Source organism: Onychostruthus taczanowskii, unplaced genomic scaffold (assembly GCF_017590055.1).
Source record: "Onychostruthus taczanowskii isolate IOZ18803 unplaced genomic scaffold, ASM1759005v1 scaffold86, whole genome shotgun sequence".
In the NCBI taxonomy this organism is placed as follows: Eukaryota; Metazoa; Chordata; class Aves; order Passeriformes; family Passeridae; genus Onychostruthus; species Onychostruthus taczanowskii.
The window spans coordinates 193,314-215,013 of NW_024506552.1; the positions used below are offsets into that span (position 1 = coordinate 193,314).

Sequence of the window (21,700 nt, forward strand, 5' to 3'; positions counted from 1 at the left end):
AGGCGGGGGGCGCGGCCGCGGCGCTCGGCCGGAATAACAAAGGGGCCCTCGGAGGGCGGGAGCGGGGGGCGTCCCGCAGAACCGCCCGCCCACCCCCGCCGCGCCCTCTTCGGGGTAGCGGCAGGGCGTAGGGGAGGACGATAGCCAGAGGGTTTGCGGGTAGGCAGCTTCGCATCACTCGGCGCAGCCGCCCCAGCCCTGCTGCCCTACTACTAGACACAAGACCCCACCCGAAGCCCTGCCCCACTGCCAGATCTGCTGCCCCATCCCTGGCCTCCTGCCCCATTCCCTGCCTCATCGTACCTCCTGCCCCATTCCCTGCCTCATCCCTTGTACCTCCTGCCCCATTCCCTGCCCCATCCCTTATACCTCCTGCCCCATTCCCTGCCTCATCCCTTGTACCTCCTGCACCCTCCTGCTCCATCCCCTGCCCCACTGCCTGACCCTCCACTGCCAAACTCCTCTCTTACTCCCTGTCAGACTCCCTACCCCTTTTGTCTGCCCCCTCGTCCACTCCCTGTCAGCCCCCTTGCTCCATCCTCTGCCCCATATCTGTGCCTGGTGGTGAAGCTACACTGGTGGGTCTGTCTGGGACCTGTGCAGAGATCCCTTATTCCAGAGCCTATTTGGCTGTCAGCATCTGGCTTCCAACAACAAAAGCAACTAAGCCAGCATGGTAACAAGACCCTGGCCCGAGTCAGCTCCATGGGCAGACAGGAATGGCTCGTTGACCACCATGACCACCTTACCGAGGGACAGGAAAGCATCCAGGCAGGAGGATTTTGGTTTTTCCCAGCTCCTGCTTGTGCTCAAGGAATATTTTCTGATGGGAAGGCACAAAAGAAACCCAAATCATTCTTCTATCACTCAGTGAATCTCCTAAAAGCAACCCAAAAGCACTGCCAGCGCCCTTGGCTTGTTGGTGGAGGAGATGCTTCAGGGCCCGAAGAACAAAGTGCTGCTGTGGGGCCAGTCCAGCCAACACACTAATCCCTCGGGATTACTGCAGTCTAGTCATGCTCAGCCACTTACTCTGGGCTGGTGACTTGGCCTCTCTTAATGAGATAACAGGATCCCACATCCCCAAGGAGACAGAGCCCTGCCACCCCTGCACTCTCCCAACACCCAGCTCCACAACACCCAGTTCATCCCAGCCTTGGGGGAGCTTTTAGGGTCAAATCCAGGTCGTGTTTTCATCAGGTGGTTGTTAAAGCCCCTGTGAGATCCCTGGGATGGACAGATGAATGGGGCACCACTCAGCAGCACTGCTTGTCTCGGAGCACACAGCTCACAGGTTTTTTGCTGGACTAAATGTGTTTTGCTAGAACAGATGGTTTCAAGCAGCAGCCAAAATTCCTTTGGGAGCAGAGTCTGGATGCTGCTCTGAGCCTGGGAATGAGCACAGATCAATGCTCTGCAATCAGGGCAGGCACCTGCCCCTATTGGGGGTACCTGCTCCTGTCACAGGTGCCATCATAGCGCCAGGTTTTGTGCCCTTCCCCCAGTGAAGCCCCACAGCGAGCGACTCCCAGCCATGTTCTCAACAGGAAACGTGAGAGCTTGGATGCTCCCTGTGCAGCCCACCCCCCAGCACAGTGTTCCCCCCAGCTTAAAGGGATCCTGGAATTAACTGATTCCCCTTTAGCTGGGTTTAGCATCGCTCTGAATTCAGTGCCATGACTGCTGCTGCCTGCTGCCCCAGGATATGCTGGAGGTACAGTTCAGAATTTCCAGGGCACCATCTCCAGAGTCACCAAGAAGCCAAGCCACAGCTTCCAGAGGCCACAGTGCTGTAATTAGCACTTGTATTATCAATATCATCAAGTATTAATGGCTCATTTGCATGAAGAGATCTTAAGGCAGGTATGCAAAGAGCACAGCCAAAACCAAAGAGGATCTGGACTAAACCCCGTCCCTCACATATGCACAGGATGGATGGGACTTTCTCTACAATGTCACCTGCAGGGAAAAGAGCCTCTAAAATAATAAGCAGGATACATCAATTTTTTCATAGTTACTGGTGACATGCTGTAATGCTACTGGAACCTGCTTGCAACCATGCCAGACTGCCGACCCCCCACTCACAGGCTTTGTGCTCCCAGCACCCCTAGTCAATCCCCCAAATTAAAAACAGCTAATCATCATTAACCTTATTTTTCCAAATCAAGCTTTCAGACCAGCTCCCCCCTGAACAAAGTGCTCAGCTCAGGGGGAAGGTGTCCAGGTCTCCTGCAGAGCCAGGACATACAAGTATTTGAGGCCATGGCTGCAGTGTGGTTCCTCATGGCTGAGCTGGCAAAGTCCAGAGTTTGGACACCACCAGGAAGCACTTGGGGCAAAGTCAGAGAGCCCCAAATCCACCTGGCTTCACAGCATGGGGGAAGCTTCAGCCAGGAGGCAAAAATCAGAGCCAAGGCAGCTCGAGGAGAAAATCTGGAAATTAACTTAAAAGCATTTTTTTTTTTTTTGGGGGGGGGGGGGGGCTGGTACTCAGAGCAAAGGGAAACCCCAGTTCCAGAGAAGCCAGGAAAGCTGGAAGCACCGAGCAGGAATGACAGCACCCAAACAATCCAGGGCTCAAGAAAGGCTGGTGCAGCCTATGGGGATAAATCCCACCACTTCAGCGATCCAGTGAGGTGGAAGGAATTTCATGATCTTGCCAAGGGAGTTCTTTGCTGTAGTTCACTGCATCACTGTGAGGACACAAGGGCGAAGAGGCATTCTTGGCCTCAAGGTGCTCTTGGGTTATTCCCAGGTGCTCTCATGAAGAGCAGGGGATACACAGAATATCCCAGTCAGATGTGCAAACCCACACACTTCATCCCAGGCTCCAGCAAACCTCTCCAGGGCTGCATCCTATCTGAACAATTTGGGATGTGCTTGCAGAGGCCCTAGCAAGGCTCTCCAGGTGGGATGGAGGGAATTAGGACAGATGCACTGATGGGGCTGCTGCACAACTGCAGGGCACCACAGCCACTGCCTCCGCTGGGGCAGGAAGGAGCCTTTCCCACAGGGAAGAGGGAAGGCAAAGTGAGGGCTGCTTCCCTGGAGAACCAGGGGGGAGGCAGCTCCTTGTTTCACCCTGTCCTCTGAGGGCCTTCATTCATCATCCTCCGGTCTGATCTGGAGAGGTGCAGATCCCTCCTCTCCCCCTGGCTGTACTGAATCTACTTGGGTACTTCACTCCAAGTCCCTTTTCTCCACCCTCCTGTGGCTCTGTGACTCTCCTACCAGCTTCCAGGATGGGATGTGTGGTCTGGATCACGATGGATGAAAAAAGAAGAGATATTCGGCATCTCCCCCCACCTGCTGGAGTCTCTGCAAGCAGCTTTTAAACTCTATTTCAGCAATCACCTCTCATTAAAATGATGGGAATTAGGGTAAAATGTCACAGCGAGTGTGGCCTTTTGTCACTGCAGCCGAGAGAGGCTCCTCGGAATGCTCCCTAAGGCTTTGGCTTTAGCATCTCTGATTTCTGTTGGAGCAAATCTCTGCCTGAGCTAATGCTCAGGATGAGAGTGGGAAGCCTGCGCCAAGCTGCGCCAGGGAGCATTTACGTGCCTCTCAAAGGTCTCCTTCCCTCTTTTTTCCTCTCCTTCTGTTCATTTTACCAGGTCTAAAAATACTCCACTAAAAACCCTCTTCCTCTGCAGCCGCCTCCCTCCTGGATGACTAATAATATCTGTTGCTCCTTTCTTGATCTCTCTGTATTTCCCAAGTCTTCCCCAAGGGAAGGAACCAAATCAGGGCTGTGTTCTCAACCAACTCCTTGGATTCAGACTCCTAAATTAATTTTTCTCAGAGAATGGTATTCTTTCCCATCTCCTCCAGTGTAGCAGCAGTTTAAACCCACGTCCCTATCTCACAATAAACTAATCCTGCTCCACGGCTTACACCTGCCCAATGCTGCTGAAGCATTGTTCTGATATGGGAGCTCCAGGATCCTGGCATTTTCAGAGCTCTAGGGAGACTAGCAGGTTCACTGGGAAAACCACCAAGCACTTGGAAAAGTATTTTTTGTCTGTTTTTTTCAGGTTTCAGGCTTTTTTCCAGCAGCTTTCCCGCCCTGGAGCACTCCATTGGGGAATATGCTGTGGAGGCTGGGGTAGGCTAGGTTTGGTGTCTGGTCCTTGGAGCTGGATGACCAGAACTGGCTGTGCAAGGAGCTTGCATTTTAGGAGCAGGGGGTGAATGCTGGGTACTGGGGGTGTTTGGGATACTGGGACTTAGTGGGGAAAAAAGCCATTGCCACCAATGTGGTGACAGCAAGGTGAGTTTTTCCTCTGAGTGGGATATTAGAACACTGTAACAGGGATTGGCATTCCTGTGCTGCTCCATGTCTTTTGGAAACACAGCCAAGACCTGCACCAGGCTCGCTCCCTACTGCCAGCACCACATCATGGATTAGTCAGGATACAGGGATGGAACAGTACTGGCAGGAGCTGGAGGTGTGATGAGTTTCTCTTGACTCAGATACTGCAGTACAGCCAAATCCTTCAGGGCTCAGCCCACTGTGATTTTCCAAAGAGATCCATCAATGAACAACCTTTGGAAAACCCTCATGCTGACATTGCTGATGTAAAAAATGTCCCCAAATGGTCACAGTCCTGGTGAACCAGCTACTTCCAGCCCCAACCCTGCACTGCATGGAGGCAGATTTAAAGGGTATTTGGCTGCTCCAACACTTCTGGAAATCCCCCTGGCTGGCTAATGCCCAAATACCTTTGCAAATCTTTATTTAGGAAAAATATCTGCTTGGGAGCAGTGCTTAAAAAGCTCAAGGCCACTTTCAAATCCATGTAATGCCGCAGTTCCCTGGACATGTGAAAGTGAGAGGAAAAAGCAGATCAGGCACAGGGCCAGGGCTGGTGGCTATGCCTAGGGCTGTGCTGGCATGGAGTGCCAGGGGTTATTTCAGCACCAAGCTCCCCCAGCTGCTCACCACGACTGGACCAGCATGGAAAGCAGGGAGGAGAGCAGTCCTTCCACTTCACCTCAGGCAAGAGATCCAGAAGGGCTCCCAGGGCCCATGGACAGAGGTGTGGGTGAAGCTACTGCTAGCCTGGCAGGGAGCTGAGCTCCATTATTCCTCCTGCCTGTACAGGAAGCCACTTGGTTGAGTTGTCAATATAGAGATTAAAAAAAAAAAAAAACAAACAAAACCAAAAAACAAAACAAAACAAAACAAAAACAAAAAAACAAACCCGGGTTCATGGTGCCATTATTGATCATTTGGTATTTTTAGCTCCCTGTTCAATCCACCCTTGTTGGTGTTACAGCAATCACACAGCCCTCTGGAACACGGCTCAGTGGGGCTGCTACAAGGTAAGCAGGAGCTCAGAGAGCAGCAATACAATGCCAACAGGATTAAAAATGCAAGAGGGAAAGACAGAGGTGAGATAAGCAACATCCTCCCGCCTTGCTGCTTCCAGCTCCTGTCAATGTTGCAAGGAGACAGGTGGATAGACCGCCCCATCCAAACCAGAGACAGAAACTCCTGTTTCCTACCTGGTGTGGAGGGCTGGGAGCCCATAGAAAGGGTGAGATTGAGCTGAGTGGTGCCATCAATGGGCTGGAGGGAAGGGAGGGCATCCAGAGGGAGCTAGACAGGCTGGAGCAGTGGGTCCATGGGAGCCTCATGAGGTTCAGTCAGGCCAATGCCAAGATCATGGACCTGGGCCAGAGCAATCCCTAGTGCCAGCACACACTAGGGAGGTCTGCAGGGACCCCAGAGGTCTGTGAGGATAAACACCCTCAGCATCTCTCTCCACCCACGGGGCCATTTACTCCCATCAATGGGCCCTAGTGTTGCCCTCTTGTCTCTACTTGCAGGCCTTCCATATCCTGGATCCGCTGATTCCAGAGTGATTCAGTGTATTCTGCCATCACTAATTTCATAAATGGATGGATGGATGGATGGATGGATGGATGGATGGATGGATGGATGGATGGAGACGACCCTGTAGAGAACTGGGGGATTCTGGTGAGTGATAAATGGGACATGATCCAGATATGTGTGCTGACAGCCCAAAAAGCCTAGTGTCTTCTGAGACCCCCTTGGAGCTGCCTGCACCTCTGGGGCCCCAGCACAGGACAATGATGTTAAACTGAACAAGGGTGGGGTCAGGTTAGAGATGGGGAAGAAATGTTCAGCCATGAGGGAGGTAAAGGGCTGGCACAAGTGAATCATGGCAGTGGGATGTAAACCTGTACACTTAAGCTCTATGTGACAACTTGCACATCATTGCAGGTGTCTCCTGGGTCCCCTGCAGCCCCATCCCTACATGCAAGTTACTTGGGAACCCTCCTAAGATCCCCAGGCTGGCTCTTCCTTTGCACACACACATTGCTCTGCTGTGGTGTCACTTCCTTCTGGCCTCACACTGACACCACTGAGATGAGCCAACGCCCAGAAGAAGGAAACAGGGTCAGCAAAGAAGACAGCTGCAGTGGGAACTGGTTCATCCTGCCATGTCTGACCCTCGCGGCTCCCTGGGCTCACAGGGACTGGAGCTCCAATGTCACCCACCACCTTGCAAGCCCCAAAGTTTACAGGGGTCAATGCCCCCAGCAGCTCTCCCCATCCACAGGGATGTTTACCCCAGCCATGAGTCCACTGACACCCCCCCCGCCCCCCATCAACAACCAACTTCGTCCTCCTTTCTCTACTTGCAGCCCTTCCATACTTGGATCAGTGTCACCAGTGACTCAGAGTATGGTTGATAAATCATAGAATCCCAGAAGAATTTGGGTTGGAAGGGACCTTAAAGCCCCTTTCATTCCACCCCTGCCATGGGCAGGGACACTTTCCACTATCCCCAGGCTGCTCTAAGCCGTGTCCAACCTGGTCTTGAACACTTCCAGGGATGGAGCAGCAACAGCTTCTCTGGGCAACCACCACTGCAGGGAAGAATTCCTCCCTAACACCCAATACAAACCTACTCTCTTTTAGTTTGAAGCCACAAAACACATCTCCCACTCATTTCCCTTTGAAGTTGCCAAATTCTGCCCTGGAGACTTCAAAAATGGGGAGCTGAGGCTTCACATGAAGCACAGTGCCAAAACACAGCATCTGCCCTCGGGTGTCTTCCTCCCTCCCCCAAAGCATAGTGAGGCCTTATAGGTTCATAGTGAATCTCTGAACATTTGCCTTAGGTGATCCTTCCATTGCCCCATCAGTGGAATCACTTTAATTATCTGCTTTTGCTTGCCCCTTGAATTGAGACAGCAGAGCCTGGCAATGCCAAGTGTGGCGCTCAGCTCAGTGCCCAGCCCATAACCACTTCCCAGGAGCTTCCCACACCTTCTTGAGCTTTATATCCCTGTGAACCCAGACAAGGGGAGCAGGAGGCTGTGTGGATGCTCCAGTACAGGCACACACACCTCAGCACCTCCCGCAAGCCCTAAATGTGAGCAGTTTTGTTGCAGATGTGTAGCAAAGGGGGAACAAACTCACCTGAAGTGAAAGCCCTGGATGCAATAGGCTGGGAAATGCCACAGCACGTTTTCCCTGCACCAGACCACGTCCTACAAAGCCAGCCCCTGGCCAGCTCCTGCCTGCAGCCCCCTCAGCAGTGCTGGGGCTGTGGGGGAGATGTGGGTGCTGTGCCTGCCTCTGGCTAATAGGCAGCAGTTGAGGTATTTATAGGAAATATGCAACATACTTCCAGCCTGGGGACAGTTTCCAGCCCTGAGCTTGTTCCTATTTAAGTGCTGTGAGGTTGCAGGGGGAGGTCAGAGCAGAGCAGGCAATGCTGGCTCACAGCAATGCTGCCTCCTCCTAGTGCTCCCACAGGTTTGGCTGCTTGCTTTGGCACCAGAGGCCACTTCCCAGCTCTCTCCCCCCACCCCAGCTACCGAGACCCCGTCCAACTCCCCACGTCCCGAACAGCTGCTTCCCAGAAAGGCCGTGGAGCCATGCCCTCTGGAGAGCTGCAGGTTTGCAGAGGGGCCAAGAGCTGGTCTCCCTCCCAGCAGACCCAGCAGGATCGGGGTGCCCAGTTCAGTCCAAGGGAAAAATGTTGGAGCAAATAGGTGTCCAAATGACAGCTAAAAATGACATGGTAAATTCCCTGCCTGCCATCCCTTCATATGCACCAGTGCCAAGATGAAACCCCATGGGTGAACCTTGAGGGCTGGAGCCCCTCTGCTCTGGAGACAGGCTGGATTACCTTGGAATGTTCACCTGGAGAAGAGAAGGCTCTAGGCAGACCTTAGAGCCCCTTACTCTGCCTAAAGGGGCTCCAAGAGAGCTGGAGAAGGACTTTGGACATGGGCTTGGAGTGACAGAACAAGGGGGAATGGCTTCCCACTACCAGAAGGCAGGGATAGAAGGGATATTAGGAAGAAATTCTTCCCTTTGATGGTGGTGAGGCCCGGCCACTTGTTGCCCAGAGAAGCCGTCTGCCCCATTCCTGGAAGTGACCAAGGCCAGGCTGGGTAGAGCTTGGAGCTGCCTGGTCTAGTGGAAGGTGTCCCTGCCCATGGCAATGAGTGGAGTGAGATGGTCTTTAAGGTTCCCTTCAACCCAAACCATTCCAAGATTCTCTGCTATGCAAGTTCAAGTGTTCCTTGCGCTCTTTTAGTACTCCCTGCTCCCACATCCAACACCTCTCCAGTGCCTGTGGCTGCTCCTGCACTGGTGATGCTCCTGCAATAGCCCCATAACTTTGTCTGGCTGAGCACCTGGCAAGATGCCTGCCCCCTGGGCAGAAGGGTCAGAAGGGCCTGAGCAGCCGGCAGGGCTGGAGCAGGGATCTCTGCTGCAACCAGGGTGGAGCACGAGGTGGAAAAAACCCAGCGCATAAAGGAAACTCTGTTTCATGTGTTATTGCTGTCTGTCTGAGATGATTGAGGAGGGAATAGCGGGCACGATTCCATGCAAAAGGCTGCAAAATCCCTTCCTGACATATAAATATGTTGTTTTCTTGATTTTCCTTGTGTGGAAATAAATACCACTGGCTGGAGCACTGCCAGCATACCCTTAGACTCACCCAGCCCAAGGAGAAGGGTTGCACTATCCTGCTCCAGCCAGCCTCAGCACCAAGGCTGGAGGGGCACTAAGAGTATGAAACCCAGCTCTGGGTGTGGAAAACTTGCCTATGCCTACTGGAAGCATTGGGAAAAAAAAGCATTGGATGAGAGGCACTTGGAATAAGCAGAGATGATAAGAAGCAGCTCCATGGAGAGCTTTTCTGGCAGCAGGGGATGCCCCCTGCACTGGGGAGCCACAGGTTCCCCATGGCATGGGGGGCAACCCCCATGTGTAATTCCACAGTGGAATGGGCCCGGCGTGGATGGCTGTGCCTGCCACACTGTTTCCTGCCTCCTCTGGCTCTATGTTTAGGAACTTCCACACAACGATGAAGGTGGGAAGAGGGGTGCCTGAAGGGCTCTGCACCCCAGGGATGCTCCTGCTAGAGTTCATCAGGGCAGAGGGAAGGGCAGCCCCAGGATTTCCATGTTGTTCCAGGAAAACAGGGGGTTCAATGTGGGAGGGAAATCTCTGCTCTCGAATGCAAATCACAGGAGCACACACAATACCATTGACACTTGCAGAGGGGCATATGGGACACCCAAACACAAGGAATTGGCTCTGAGAGACACTAAACAGACACAATTTCCTTCTTTTCCAGGAATTCAGCAGCTGTCAGCCACTGCAAGGTCAGCCCAGCACAGAGCACCCTGGTTCTCATACCCCCATCCCACTCCCCCGCCCCGCCCCCGACACATCCTCCTGCTAGAGACATATTGCACTGGGAGGTGACAGGGTTGGGTGGAGTGACACAGAGACGAGGCTCCTGGGACACAAAGCCACTGGAATCCAAGTGGCCTGGCTGAAGGTGATGGATGGCTAAGCCAGGCACCAGCCCGAGGACTGTGGGAACTGCACCCAGTGGTGCAGTAGTTTCTTCTGCGGAGAAAATCCTTCATGTTCCGATGATGTTCAGGGAATCAGGACTTTTTGTTTTCCACATTTCTGGATAAATAAAGAAAAACGTGCAAGGAATGTGCTGTACGATATTATCAGAAACAACCCAGAGAGCCCTGAGCACAGCTTAACTACCACGACCAGTTCCTCTGCTGTACCCTGGTGAGGCAGAGAAACAAATCCATGTGGGGACAATCGGTGGGAATTTCCAAATGCTGCTTCTTTCTGGAAGAGCATATTGAACCTAAACACTGGACCAGGAACATCTGCAGGGGAGAAGCAAACATCCAGGTCCTGAAACACCCAGGCTGAGGGACCAGCGGGGGATTGCTGTGGAATGAGCTGAGCACCATCCTTACACTCCAGGGCTGGGAAAGATGGAAATACCCATGGGAAGAAGAAGCAGCAGAAGACCTCAACCATGGCTCCATACCTTGTTCATAAGATGCTTGCTATTTCCCCAGGCAGAAATCACAGCACTCCCTGCTGCTGCTGGAAAGAACGAATCCCTTGGAGGTGCTGGGAATGGGTACCCAAAATTTGCTTATTATCCAATGAAAGGGCCTGACAGACTTCACTTCTCTGATAGGAATCCATAGTTCTTAGCATTCCCACCATGTGAAAAATTTCTTTTTCCTGCTAATGGGAAGAGAAGCTGGATTGCAGCTAGTCCCAGAGTTAGTGAATGCTGCAGAAAAGGAGGGAAAAGGGTTAAAAAGATAAAAGATCTAACAGGGACACTGGCTAGTTGTCATTTCCATGTGATGGCTGATTAGAAAAAAGATTGGTTCGGGTTTGATCCCAGATCTATTTTTCCCTGGCATATCCCATTCCCAGCTCAGAGATGCTGGTGCACACACATGGCACTCTGGAGGCTGATAGACAAGGAGCAGTGGGGACCCAAAGTGGTTCTGTGCTAAAAAAATCTCAGAGGGGAGATGTGCCCCACAGTGGTATCCAGGTATTAAGGGATTAATGAAAAAGTCTAGACGTGACACAGTTAATTGTACCCTGTTCCTATGGGAGAGAGGTGCTGACCCCAGGATGCTGTGGATGCTGTGCCAGGACAGCTCTGTCCACATGCCCCTGCCCCAGCATAGCACCACAGCAAAAATCCCAGATAATAATGGGCTGGAAACCAAAGGTCTTGTCCAACAATTTCTCCTCTTTCCTTTTCTCTGGTTTATTTGCATCTGTGCTGCTGCCAAAGCTTTGCTTCCCTCCTCGTAGTCAGAAATGGCTGGATATTTAGTCTGAGCTGTTTGCTCACCACTCAGAAGCTTTGACTGGTACCTGATTGGTCCTCCACCCCCCCAGACACTACTAATTCCTCAGGGAGCTCTCCTGCCAAACAAGCTGTGTTGAGGGGTGAAATCTGGGGGTTACAGAAAACACAGGCAGGGATGACAGACCCCATTTGCTGGGAAAATCATCTCGAGGGAGCTGAGTGGTTGGTATGAGGGCACTGGAAATAAGGCAAAGGAGAAAGAGGATCCAATGTGAATGGAAAAAATGTGGACCGTTCCCAGTTTTGGGCTGTGGCAATGGGACTCTTCAAATTTGGACATTTCAGCTAAAAAAAAAAAAAAATCTGGAATGCAGGAGCAGAGAGCAGCCCTATTTCTAGCTGTGACTCCTCCCTGTGTGCTTGGCCTCCAAGACGACTCAGAAACTCAAGGCACTTCTTCCCGAGCTATAAAAAGAGCTGGAGTGGGACTGCAAGAGCCAGGAAGACAAACAAGGGAGCAGTCTGACCTCCTGTTGAGGACATGGGTAAAGCCAGGAGAGGGTCTTGCTCAACCCACCAAGGAAGGAAAGTGGTGGGGCACGGCAGAAATTCCAGGCTGGATCCCACCCACCAAAGTATTGTCTGTGCTATGTCCCAAGGCACCCCACCACCTCTCACCCCTCCTGTGTGAGGAGAAGGTCTAGCACTGGCCCCATCCATCACTCCAACACAGTTCTGGGTTCCTTGTGCTTGGGGAGGATCAAAGGTACCATGGTGATCAGGGACAGAGCATAGAGTGTCCTCTGGAACCACAAGGTGGAAGGAGCTCCACCAAAATGCAGCTCCCCTTTCCCCAGGCTGCTGAAAGGGTTAACAGCCTCACCTGCCACCTGCTCCATGAATCCCAGCAGGACAGGATGGACTATGTGAGTTCCAGGTGACCATAAAATTCAGCAAATTCAGGAATACCCACCTTTGCCCTCTCCAGACAAGTATTTGCCTCTGCAGAAGCAGCCAAACCTTGCAGACTGTTGGAACATTTTATTCCCATCAGTGAAGTGCACAAAATATTCCTGGCTGGAAAAACACCATAAGGTCACTGACTGGGAACAACACCACCAGAAGAAATTAGTTCTTCAATGGCTTCACTGACTTAGTGCAGAAGAAGCATCTCCTCTGGCAAGCCATTCCCAGCCTACACTGACCTCTTCAACACTCAGAAAGTCAAGTCTTCCTCTGCCCCTACTTCAGCATTCCCTTAAGACCTCAGAAGATCTCCTCACACCACTAACTGGTACTGTGGGACTTTCCTCCTGAGCAGCTCCATGGGTTGTACAGCTGGACTGGGTAGTCCATATGGAGCAACCTAAAGATGGCACACTTGGTACCACGGTTCAGGAGGAGAGGTACAACAGGGCATCACCTCAAGCTGAACCAGGGGAAGCTCAGGTTGGACATCAGAAGGAATTTCTTCATGAAAAGCATTGTCCAGCATTGGAAAGGGCTTCCCAGAGAGGTGGTGGAGTACCCATCCCTGGAGGTGTCTAAGGAATGACTGGACATGGCACACAGAGCTCTGGGTAGGGTGACAGAGTGGGAATCAGTCACAGGCTGGACTCAATGACCTTGGAGGTGTTTCCCAATCTAAAGCATTCTGTGGTGCACATGGATCAGCAAGGTGAGGGCCAGCACCAGTGTGACCTGCTGCCAAGCCCATGGAGATGCCAGAGTGCTGATCCATGCTTTATTCAGTGGGATGAAGAGGTTGCATTTAGTTAATTTAGAGGTGGGATGCAGAGGTTGTGGATGAACTGTGACTCCACCAGGATCAGGCTGGGGATCTGAGGGTCTTATCTGGCTTGTGCAGAAGATGCTGATTGCTCTTTTCAGCAGTTAAAAAGAGCCCTCCTGTGCCCAGGTGCCTGATCCTGGAGAAAGATGTCTCTGCCCACGGCAGGGGATTGGGACCAGCTATCTTTAAAGATCCTCCAGCCTAACCCAAATGTTTTAGAACAGTCTCTTAGCACATGGAGCTGCCTTTTGTAATTGCAGAATCTCAGTCCCTTCTTTGGTGGGACACTTCACCTTGCCAAACCTCACACCAATGCAGAGCGTGTCCTAAGGGTTGGTTGTGGTTGTAGTTGGTGTTGTGCAATGACAAGGGGATCAGCTCTGTATCTGCTGCAGAACTGGACCCTGGCCTCGGCTTCCAACATCTTCAGGCCGACACAGGGTGACAGTGCCCACCAGGGGCTGGGCTGGGAATGTCCATCAATTTTGTCCTGGAGCCTGTGCCCTCCACGGTGCTTGGCACCCACTCACCGATCCCCTCCTGCCCCTTGGTTGTGACAGTCTGGTGCTCCAGCAAAAAGGCACTTTGTTCCCACCGATGCAGAAAGGACCAGTCCAGTGGCTGGGAACATTGTGTACTGAGGAATCAGGCAGCTCCAGAGTTGCTCTAGCTGTACTCAACTCACAGAGAGGTTGCCAGGCTGGTTTGATGGTTTGGCCATGAAACTCAGGTACAAGGGAACCTGGGGTTGCCCCAATGTGCCATACTCGAGTCTTGAGGTGAAGATCCTTTGTTGCTTGGCAGTGGAGCAAACTAATAAAACCCTGCTGAGCTGTGGCTACTTTATTCCAAGACTTCCATTATTTTAGATGCTATTTTTACCTAGTCTGACTGGTAGGCAGTTTTTGTGATGACACTAAATCCCAGTTTAACACTATCAGCCTGTGCCCTTCCCCAGTAGGTGTTTAGTCCTGTTGTGCCAAGTGCTTGCCATGCAGGAAAGAGGAAACTTCCATCAGAGAAAGGGATCCTTTGAGAGAAGTGGCTTCTTTCGCCAGGGCCAGGCTGGGGACTTGCTGCTTATTGTTACCATTTGTCTCTTTTATTGGAATAAAAGACAGATGTGAGCAGCTCAGCACTCTCAAGAGAGCCTGTGGCATCATGCTTTATTTGAATTAGTAGATGCTGGTTGGAAAACAGTTTTTTCCAGTCGCCTTGTTCTCATTGAAGTGAACAAGAACACAGGGTTTTGCAAGTGCAAACTGTGTTGCAAGGTGCTTGTTCCAGAACCTCAGGGAATTGTCCCCTCTCCTCTTAAGAGCCCAGAAAACAGGGGATGGCATCAGTGTATTACCTCAGCAGTAATGGCCCACTGGGCCTAAAGAGCACAAGGAAAGCTTGAACTCACATAGCACAGAATACTGGAGTGGTTTGGGTTGGAAAGGACCGTAGTTCTACCCCCTGCGATGGGCAGGGACACCTACCACTAGAAGGAAGACCAGGGTGCTCCAAGCCCCATCCAACCTGGCCTTAGACACTTCCAGGGATGGGGCAGACACAGCTTCTTTGAGCAACCTGTGCCAATGTCTCACCACCCTCATAGCCAGGAATTCTTCCCAGCATCCCATATCTACCCACTTCTGCCAGTCTGAAGCCATTCCTCCTTGTTCTGTCACTCCAGCCCCTTCTCCGAAGTCTCTCTCCAGCTTTTCTGGAGCCCCTTTAGGCACTGGAGGGGATCTAACATCTCCCCAGAGCCTTCTTTTCTCCAGGTGAACATGCTCATCTGTCTCAGCCTTTCTCCAGAGCACAGGGGCTCCAGGCCCCAGCACATCTTTGTGGCCTCCTCTGGCCTCGCTCCAACAGCTCGACTTTAATTCCTGGAATTGTCCAAAGCCAGGCTGGACAGGGCTTGGAGCAACCTGGTCTTTCCTCTTGGAGCACCTGGTCTAGGAAGGTGTCCCTGCCCATAGCAAGAAGTGGAACAAGCTGAACTTTAAAGGTGCCTTCCAAGCCAACCCTCTAGGTGAGTCCATAATAAACTATTCAGTGTCTGTGTACACCTTTGAGAGAATAGTTCACCTTTCTGCTGTGGACTGGGATCATTTACTTTGCCCTGTGATTAGCCCGGAACAGCACACAATGTATAATTAGTCCAGCCGTGGGCTGGACTTGCACATCCGGGCTAAAACACTGGCTGTGCTGCCTATTTCTGCTGTCACCCAGGGAACAGGCTGTCCCCAGGAAGTTTTCTTATTTGGTGACTGCAAAATAAATCAGCCAAGCTGGTGGCAATGATGAGGGCCAGGATCCAGCCCTTCCTCCAGCCCTCATGCTGCTGTACGACCCCCAGTGCTGACCCTCTGTCCCAGGTTCAGAGGGAAAGAGCCAGCAGAGGGTGATGGGATGAGGATGGGCACAGAATCCAGGGGCTGGGGCTTGTGCTGCAGTGCCATGTGCCAGACAGTGCTGGAGCAGGTGATGCTCATCCTGGCTGCATGTCATGTACATGGGTTGATGCAATAGGCTGCAATGTGCACCTTCTCCCCATCCTTGCATTCTCAGCGTTTCATCCAAAATTGTCCCTCCTGCAGCTCCAGCCCTCGTCCAGAGGTTTTTTCTTCTGGGAGAGCAAAACTGGGATAAGTCACCCCCTCCTCATGACAGATGCCCACATCCCACATGCCCTTCCCAACTGTTTTCGCTGGACTTGGGTCACAGCCAGGGGCAGCAGAGGGGACCACACTCAGTCTAGAGTCCTCTGATGGGGAATTTAGTGAAAACTCTGCTTTCTTGGCTGTTTCTCCTCAGATCTGCAGATGGATGGAGTTAAACTAGATAAATTTCAGAGGGCAAGAACCCCCCTGCACCCCTAGCACAGGACATCCTTGGTGGGGAAGTACATGTTGAGTGAGAGGGAAAGGGATTTTTGGGGCAGCAACATCCCCCAGCATCCCTGTCTTCCCACTCAGCCTCTGGTGTAATTCAGGGCAAGGTTTCCCCTTGCCACTTGGTGGTCCAAAACCATCCTGTTTTCCCAGCTACAGAAGCTCCTGGACTCAGTGGCAGTACTTTCAGCACCAAATCTATTAATTCTCCTGAGGCTTAGCTGCTTCTGGAGTCCATCATCACATTAAAAAACCCAGATATTTCTGCACCTAAAATAGATACTTCTGTATCTAAAAAAAAAAAAAAAAAAATCCTAAACCCCTCCATCCCTGCATGCACTAATGAGAAAAGCAGCCCCATATCTGGTAAAAGGCAAACTATTTTCTTTCCCTGGGGATGGAAATAAGTTTCTAAGAGGGACTCTCTGAAAAGAGATGAGATGACTCATTACCTCACTGCTGAAGCTGCATTCAATCCCCAGCACCTCTAGTTCCTAGTAAAAGCCAGGAGACCAAAAGCATGGGGGTTCACACAGCACTAAACCCAGGAGCTTCTTTTCCTGGAGATGAAAGGACCATGAATGAATCCCCTGTGCCACCCACTCCCCCAGGATGGGCTCAGCTGCCGTCAGCCCTCGCTCCCCACTCCTCGCCAGGAGCTATTTTTTCCTGTTCTTGCTAGTGTCAATATGTTTCTTTAAATATCTTTTTAGAGAGGCTGTATATATATAGCCCCACTCTGGTGCTTTGAAAGGAGCCTCATTTCCTGTGTAAGAACTGAATTTCTTGGCAAAGCTGCTGGTGGTTGCAGCATCTGAACCACAAAAATTGGGGTTTTTTTCAGTAGTAAATGGTATTTCCTTTGCAACTGTGAGTTGGACCAAGCGGGGTCTGATCTGAAATCAGCTGGGTTGCTGTGTCTGGAAAACGCAGGACCATATTCCCACTTATAAGAATGATGGGAGAAAAGGATTAATTGCATGAATTAATGCTGTGATGGTGGCTCAGGGGTGGCACAGCCCATGGTAGGGACAGGATGGGCACAAAGTTGCTTTTAACCTGCATTGGGCTGTGAAAAAGTTGGGTTCACATATCAAAAGGATTTATTAACTGACACTGAGGGAGAAAAAAAAAATCCATTTCATTTGCACCTGATACTTTTTCTTTTGCACCATCTCTCTGCACCTGGTTTTAGAGAAGGCTCCTCCAGCAGCAAGGTAGGAAGCAAAACAGCTTTGCAGCCCCTGAGGGAAGGCTCATGGATACTAAGGACACTAAAACCTCCCTGAGGAGATGTGGCATCAGCTGCATTCAGAGTTCTGCATCTCCCTGACATGAAAATGCCACACCTTCCTACTGGGAAATCCTTAGCAGGTGGGTCTGATATCCCCAGCACCACCCTGGGGACTCTGGTGGCAGGAGTGGAGATGTAGCCAGCAATCACCTTCTGCTGCAAATATGTCTTTGCAGGGTAATTTCTGAGTCATAAACTGCTTTTATTGCACACAGTCCTAAGAAGCCAGTGTGTAAATGTGCCAGAGGTAGTGGCAGCCGTGGGCAGTCCAAGTGGTCCCTGTTCCCTTTTGCTACTCCCTGAATTTCCCAGAAAAAAACTGCAGCCAAAGAACCTAAAATGTAAGATGTTTAGCTTTTCTGCAGGAATTGTAAAGAAGCGTCTCCTCCCAACCCTCACCCTTCTCAGGATGGACCACCCTTGGAATTGTCCCTATGGCAGGGACCATGCTGGGCATGCAGCCTCATTGGCTGGTATAAAGCCCCAGCAGCCAGGAGCTCTGGGAAACAAACATGGAATTTCTGTAGCTCCTCCACAGCCCCACGCACTGTCTCCACCTCATGTCCTCATCCCTGGGGCACAGCATGGACTCAGGACAGGGCAGCCTGCAGTAGTGTGGGACATGATGGCTCCCGATGGAGCACAGCTGGGCACTGGAGCAGTGTTCAGGATGGGAGACACAAGACAATTATTTGGTGACTTTGCAGCCCAGGAGACGACAACACACCACCCCAATATGCTGCCTCCCTTGCCCCCAGAACCCACAGGGCAGGAACAAGGACTAAAGATCAGGGCATGTCTTGCTGCAGCTTCCAGGGCACTTCCCTCAGTTTTGATGTCTGAGCATTTTTGCCCCATCCAGTGACGGGTTTACAAAAAGAAGGAACAGGTTGGTGCAGAAACAGCTGAGCTGTGTAAGGATCTTTCCACACCTCCAGCCTTCCAGGGGTCAGCTGCTCCTTTGCTTAGGAATGTGATGTACCACTTCTAGGAGTCTGCAGTTGCACCTGCACGGATGCCCTGCTGGCCATATCCCTGCTGGGAATGAAGGGAAATATCCCATGGCAGTCCAAAACATGAGTGAAGGAGCAGGAGAGCCTGGGACATCACCCCTGGACCATCATCCCCGCCCTGCTGCAGTCCTGTGTCCTTCCAGCTCTGATTTCACACTCAACACTTTGGCTCATCCAATTGTTGAACATCCAGTCTTTGCCAACTAGCCAAGCACCAAAGGAATTTCAGTCCTTGGCTCCATCATGGCATGTCTGCTGTGGACAATTACAGCACAGAAAGAGGAAGAAAGAGGGAAAGTCCCAAGAAGGGAAGACCCCAAGCACTATCCTAAACAAACAAGACCTTCCCTGCAGAGCTCCAGCACCAGGACATACCCCTTAATCCAACCAGGAGAACTTGGAGGGGATGCAAACATCAGACACCATGTGAAATACAAACATTTATCTTAAAACATGTCAGAATTTTCACTTTCGGTGTTTTTTCTCTTCTGTTGGTGACCTTTGCTGTGCCCAGAGATTTGTGCCGAGGTTGAGGCGATGAATGGTGAATCACCACGTGAAACATCAGCAAAGGGGGAACAGTCATTGCAGCACTCATACTCCCATGGCAGGGCTGCACACAGCTCATCCTGATGGCAGCAGAACTGCAGGATTTGGTGTCCCTGTTGCACAACTTCCTATGGAAACTATCAGCATTAACAGAAAAGGAAAAGTCCTTGGCTGTGTCTTGCTCTCCCTGAGATGCTCTTGCCCAGCAGGCAGCAAGGACAGCATGAAAGGTGTCCTCAGGTGTCCCACATTTGCATCCCCAGGAAAATCAAGATACTTGAACAACTATAGGAGCAGAAGAGAGGCCACCAGGAAATTTATTCATGTTTGTCTGCAAGCCAACAGATGGAGGTTGTCAGGGCAGAGTTGTTGTGCAAGGTAATGCACCATGGAAGCATCCCACCACCATGGAACCGTTCCAGCACCAGCTGGCCACCACCACGGAAATATCCTACCACCACAGGAACATCCCACCACCAGACCTCCCCACTACTAGGGTGTCCTACCACCACCACAGCTTCATAGCGTGCTCTTGTTCTTCCAGACTGAGCTCAGACCACAGAAACTGGGTGCTGCCAACCCAAGCAGGTGTTCCTCAGGCTCCCCAAAGACCCATTTGGACACACTTTCTGCCTGTTTGGGCTCTTTTAGCCCAAAATAGGCTTTGTGATGCATGTGCTGCTGCCCTGAGACAGCCAGGATTGGAGGGGAGGGAATGTACATGCTGAAAACACAGGGAAATTTTTAATTTTAAAGCCATTTAACAGATGAAAGCTTTCTTAAAAGAAGTCACTTTCGAAAAGAAAAAACCCCAAACCCACAAAGTTTCTGTAAAAAAAAAAACTCAGAAAGAAGAAGTTGGACAAAAACCGTATGACCAATACCTAAGGGGTGCCTGGCAAGTTCTCTAAACTGGAGAGAATTATGAAAAAAAAAAAAAAGAAGGGCAGGGGGAAAATGAGTTAGAAAGGGAATTGCATGGAGCTGAAGCACAGAAGAAGGAAAAGCCAGACAACACCATGCTGTGTCATTAGTGTGGAAATCAGATGAGGAAGATGAAATTCAGCTTGTAGCGATGTGGGGAGTAGCGCTGCTCCACCGCCCTCTCCACTCAGCCCTTCCCAGGAAACCATGAGTTCAGGGGGAGCCTGAGAGAGCTCCAGGCCCATGGGGCTGCTGCTGACACAAGGAGCCAGAAGGTTCCAGGAGCAAACCAGTTCCATTCCTACCTTTAGCAGTATGAGTAAATAATTGATGTCTGAGGTAACCTGAGCAGGAAGGTGAGCAGAGCCCTGCACATGATCCTGCATCCAACTTCACAGCCTGGTGGGTTTTCTTCGCACAAAACCCCCTCAGACATGATCCTTGGTGTTTATTTCCATCCCTAAGCCATCTCCCACATGTTGTTCCCACTCTGGGCTCATCCAAGTGTGCTCCCACTGGTTTCACTTCTATCCTTGCTTCTGCCTCAGTTTCCCTTCCTCTCCTGCAGTAGGTCTGGACAGCTCTGCTTCACTGGTACTTTCCATCCCTGGACATGGAGCAGGGCCAAGCTCCCTCTGCTGCCATCCCTCTCTCTTCACTCCCTCCATGCCTTGTCCAGGCATATCCCCAGCTGCTCCAAGCACATCCTTTCCCCAAATCATCAGCTTTTTCCACCAAAGCTCCCCTGCTGCCCTTCCAGCTTCCAGCTTGGCTGTCACCTTTCCTCTGTGCCGGACATCAATCCATCACCTAAAACCTGAGTGAAGGGCCCCATCCAGATACTCTAGATGCTGCTGAGGAGTATTCTGTCTGCTTTTTTTTCCTGCCTCTTCCCAGGAGCCACCTGCAGGGACAGACCCTGTCCACACCTGGTGTCCCTGAGTGACACCAGAGCAGAGTCAGTGGGGTGACTGACTCCACTGGCCAAAGAGCCACTCCATGCCCCCTCCACCCAGTGAAGACACAGGCTATGTGTGCTCAGGACGGTTCCAAGGACAGGGTGGCACTGTCCTGGGCACGATGCCCGGCTGTGGCTGGGCTTGGAGACCCGGCAGCTCAGGCCAGCGGGGGAATGTTGCCTAGCCGCACTGGCGGGGAGGCCAGGCTGAGCAGACACTGCTGGGCTGGGGCACCCCGGGTGCCACTGCACCCTGATGTCCCAGGTGTTACTCCAAGGCGAGGGCTCAGCCCCAGCCACGGGGCCCGGAGGGTCCCCATCGCTGTCCCCCCATGGGGACCCACTGCCCTCCCGGGTGGGTGGGGCCAGCCCCGCCCCGTCAATCTCCACCCACCTGGCCAGCCCTGCCCACGGCGCCAACCCAGCTCGCCTGGGCCGGCCGTGCCCACCCTTCCAAGCTCCGGCCCTTGTGCCAACACCAACCTGCTGGGCAGCTCGAGCTGGCCCGGCCCCGGCTCACCTGGCTGACCGCGCCCACCCAAATAACCTTCGCCTACTTTGGCTGACCCCGCCCGCTCGGCACAGCCGCGCCCCGCTGTCGGCGGGCCGTTCCCATCGCACGGCGCCCAGCCTGGCCGCGCCCCCTCAGCTGCCACCTTCCCTTCCTCGCCCTTCGCATCCCCCGCCCCGCCCTGTCCCGCCCGCACCTGGGCGCGCTCGAAGCTCTCCCGCTCCGCCTCCAGGCCGCCGCCGCCCGCCCGCCGGCTCAGCACCTTGGGCAGCGGGTTGGACACCTGCTTCATAGTGCTGCTCACGCGGTCCATGGCCGCCCCGGGCCCGCCACCGCCCCGGCCCCGCCGTCCCGCGCAGCACCGCCGCCGCGCGGGCCCCGCGCCATTGGCCCGCCCACCTGCCACTCACGGCGGGGCACGCCCCGCTGGCACCATTCTCCCACCCGCAGCTCCGCCCGCCGGCCCGGCTTCTCTCTCCCATTGGTTCCCGGCGTCGCCCCTAGGAAGGAGCTACCCCTGCGTGACAACCGCTAAGTTTATTGGTTCAGCTGGACGCCAGTCAACGCTAGCTCCCGCCCCCAAGCGTCCCCTGCCTATTGCTCCGCCTCCAT

General features: G+C 52.5%; 1 protein-coding gene across 2 annotated transcripts in view; it reads right to left on the reverse strand.

The window, feature by feature from the left end:
- Nucleotides 1-21,474, reverse strand: part of HIP1 (huntingtin interacting protein 1) — a 43,923-nt gene extending 22,449 nt beyond the window's left edge. For both annotated transcript variants that reach the window (XM_041424971.1, XM_041424968.1), the window contains exon 1: nt 21,285-21,474. In XM_041424971.1, coding sequence (XP_041280905.1) covers nt 21,285-21,401 — 117 coding nt within the window. In that variant the 5' untranslated portion in view covers nt 21,402-21,474. The remainder of the gene's footprint in view (nt 1-21,284) is intronic.
- Between the last annotated feature and the right edge of the window lie 226 nt (nt 21,475-21,700).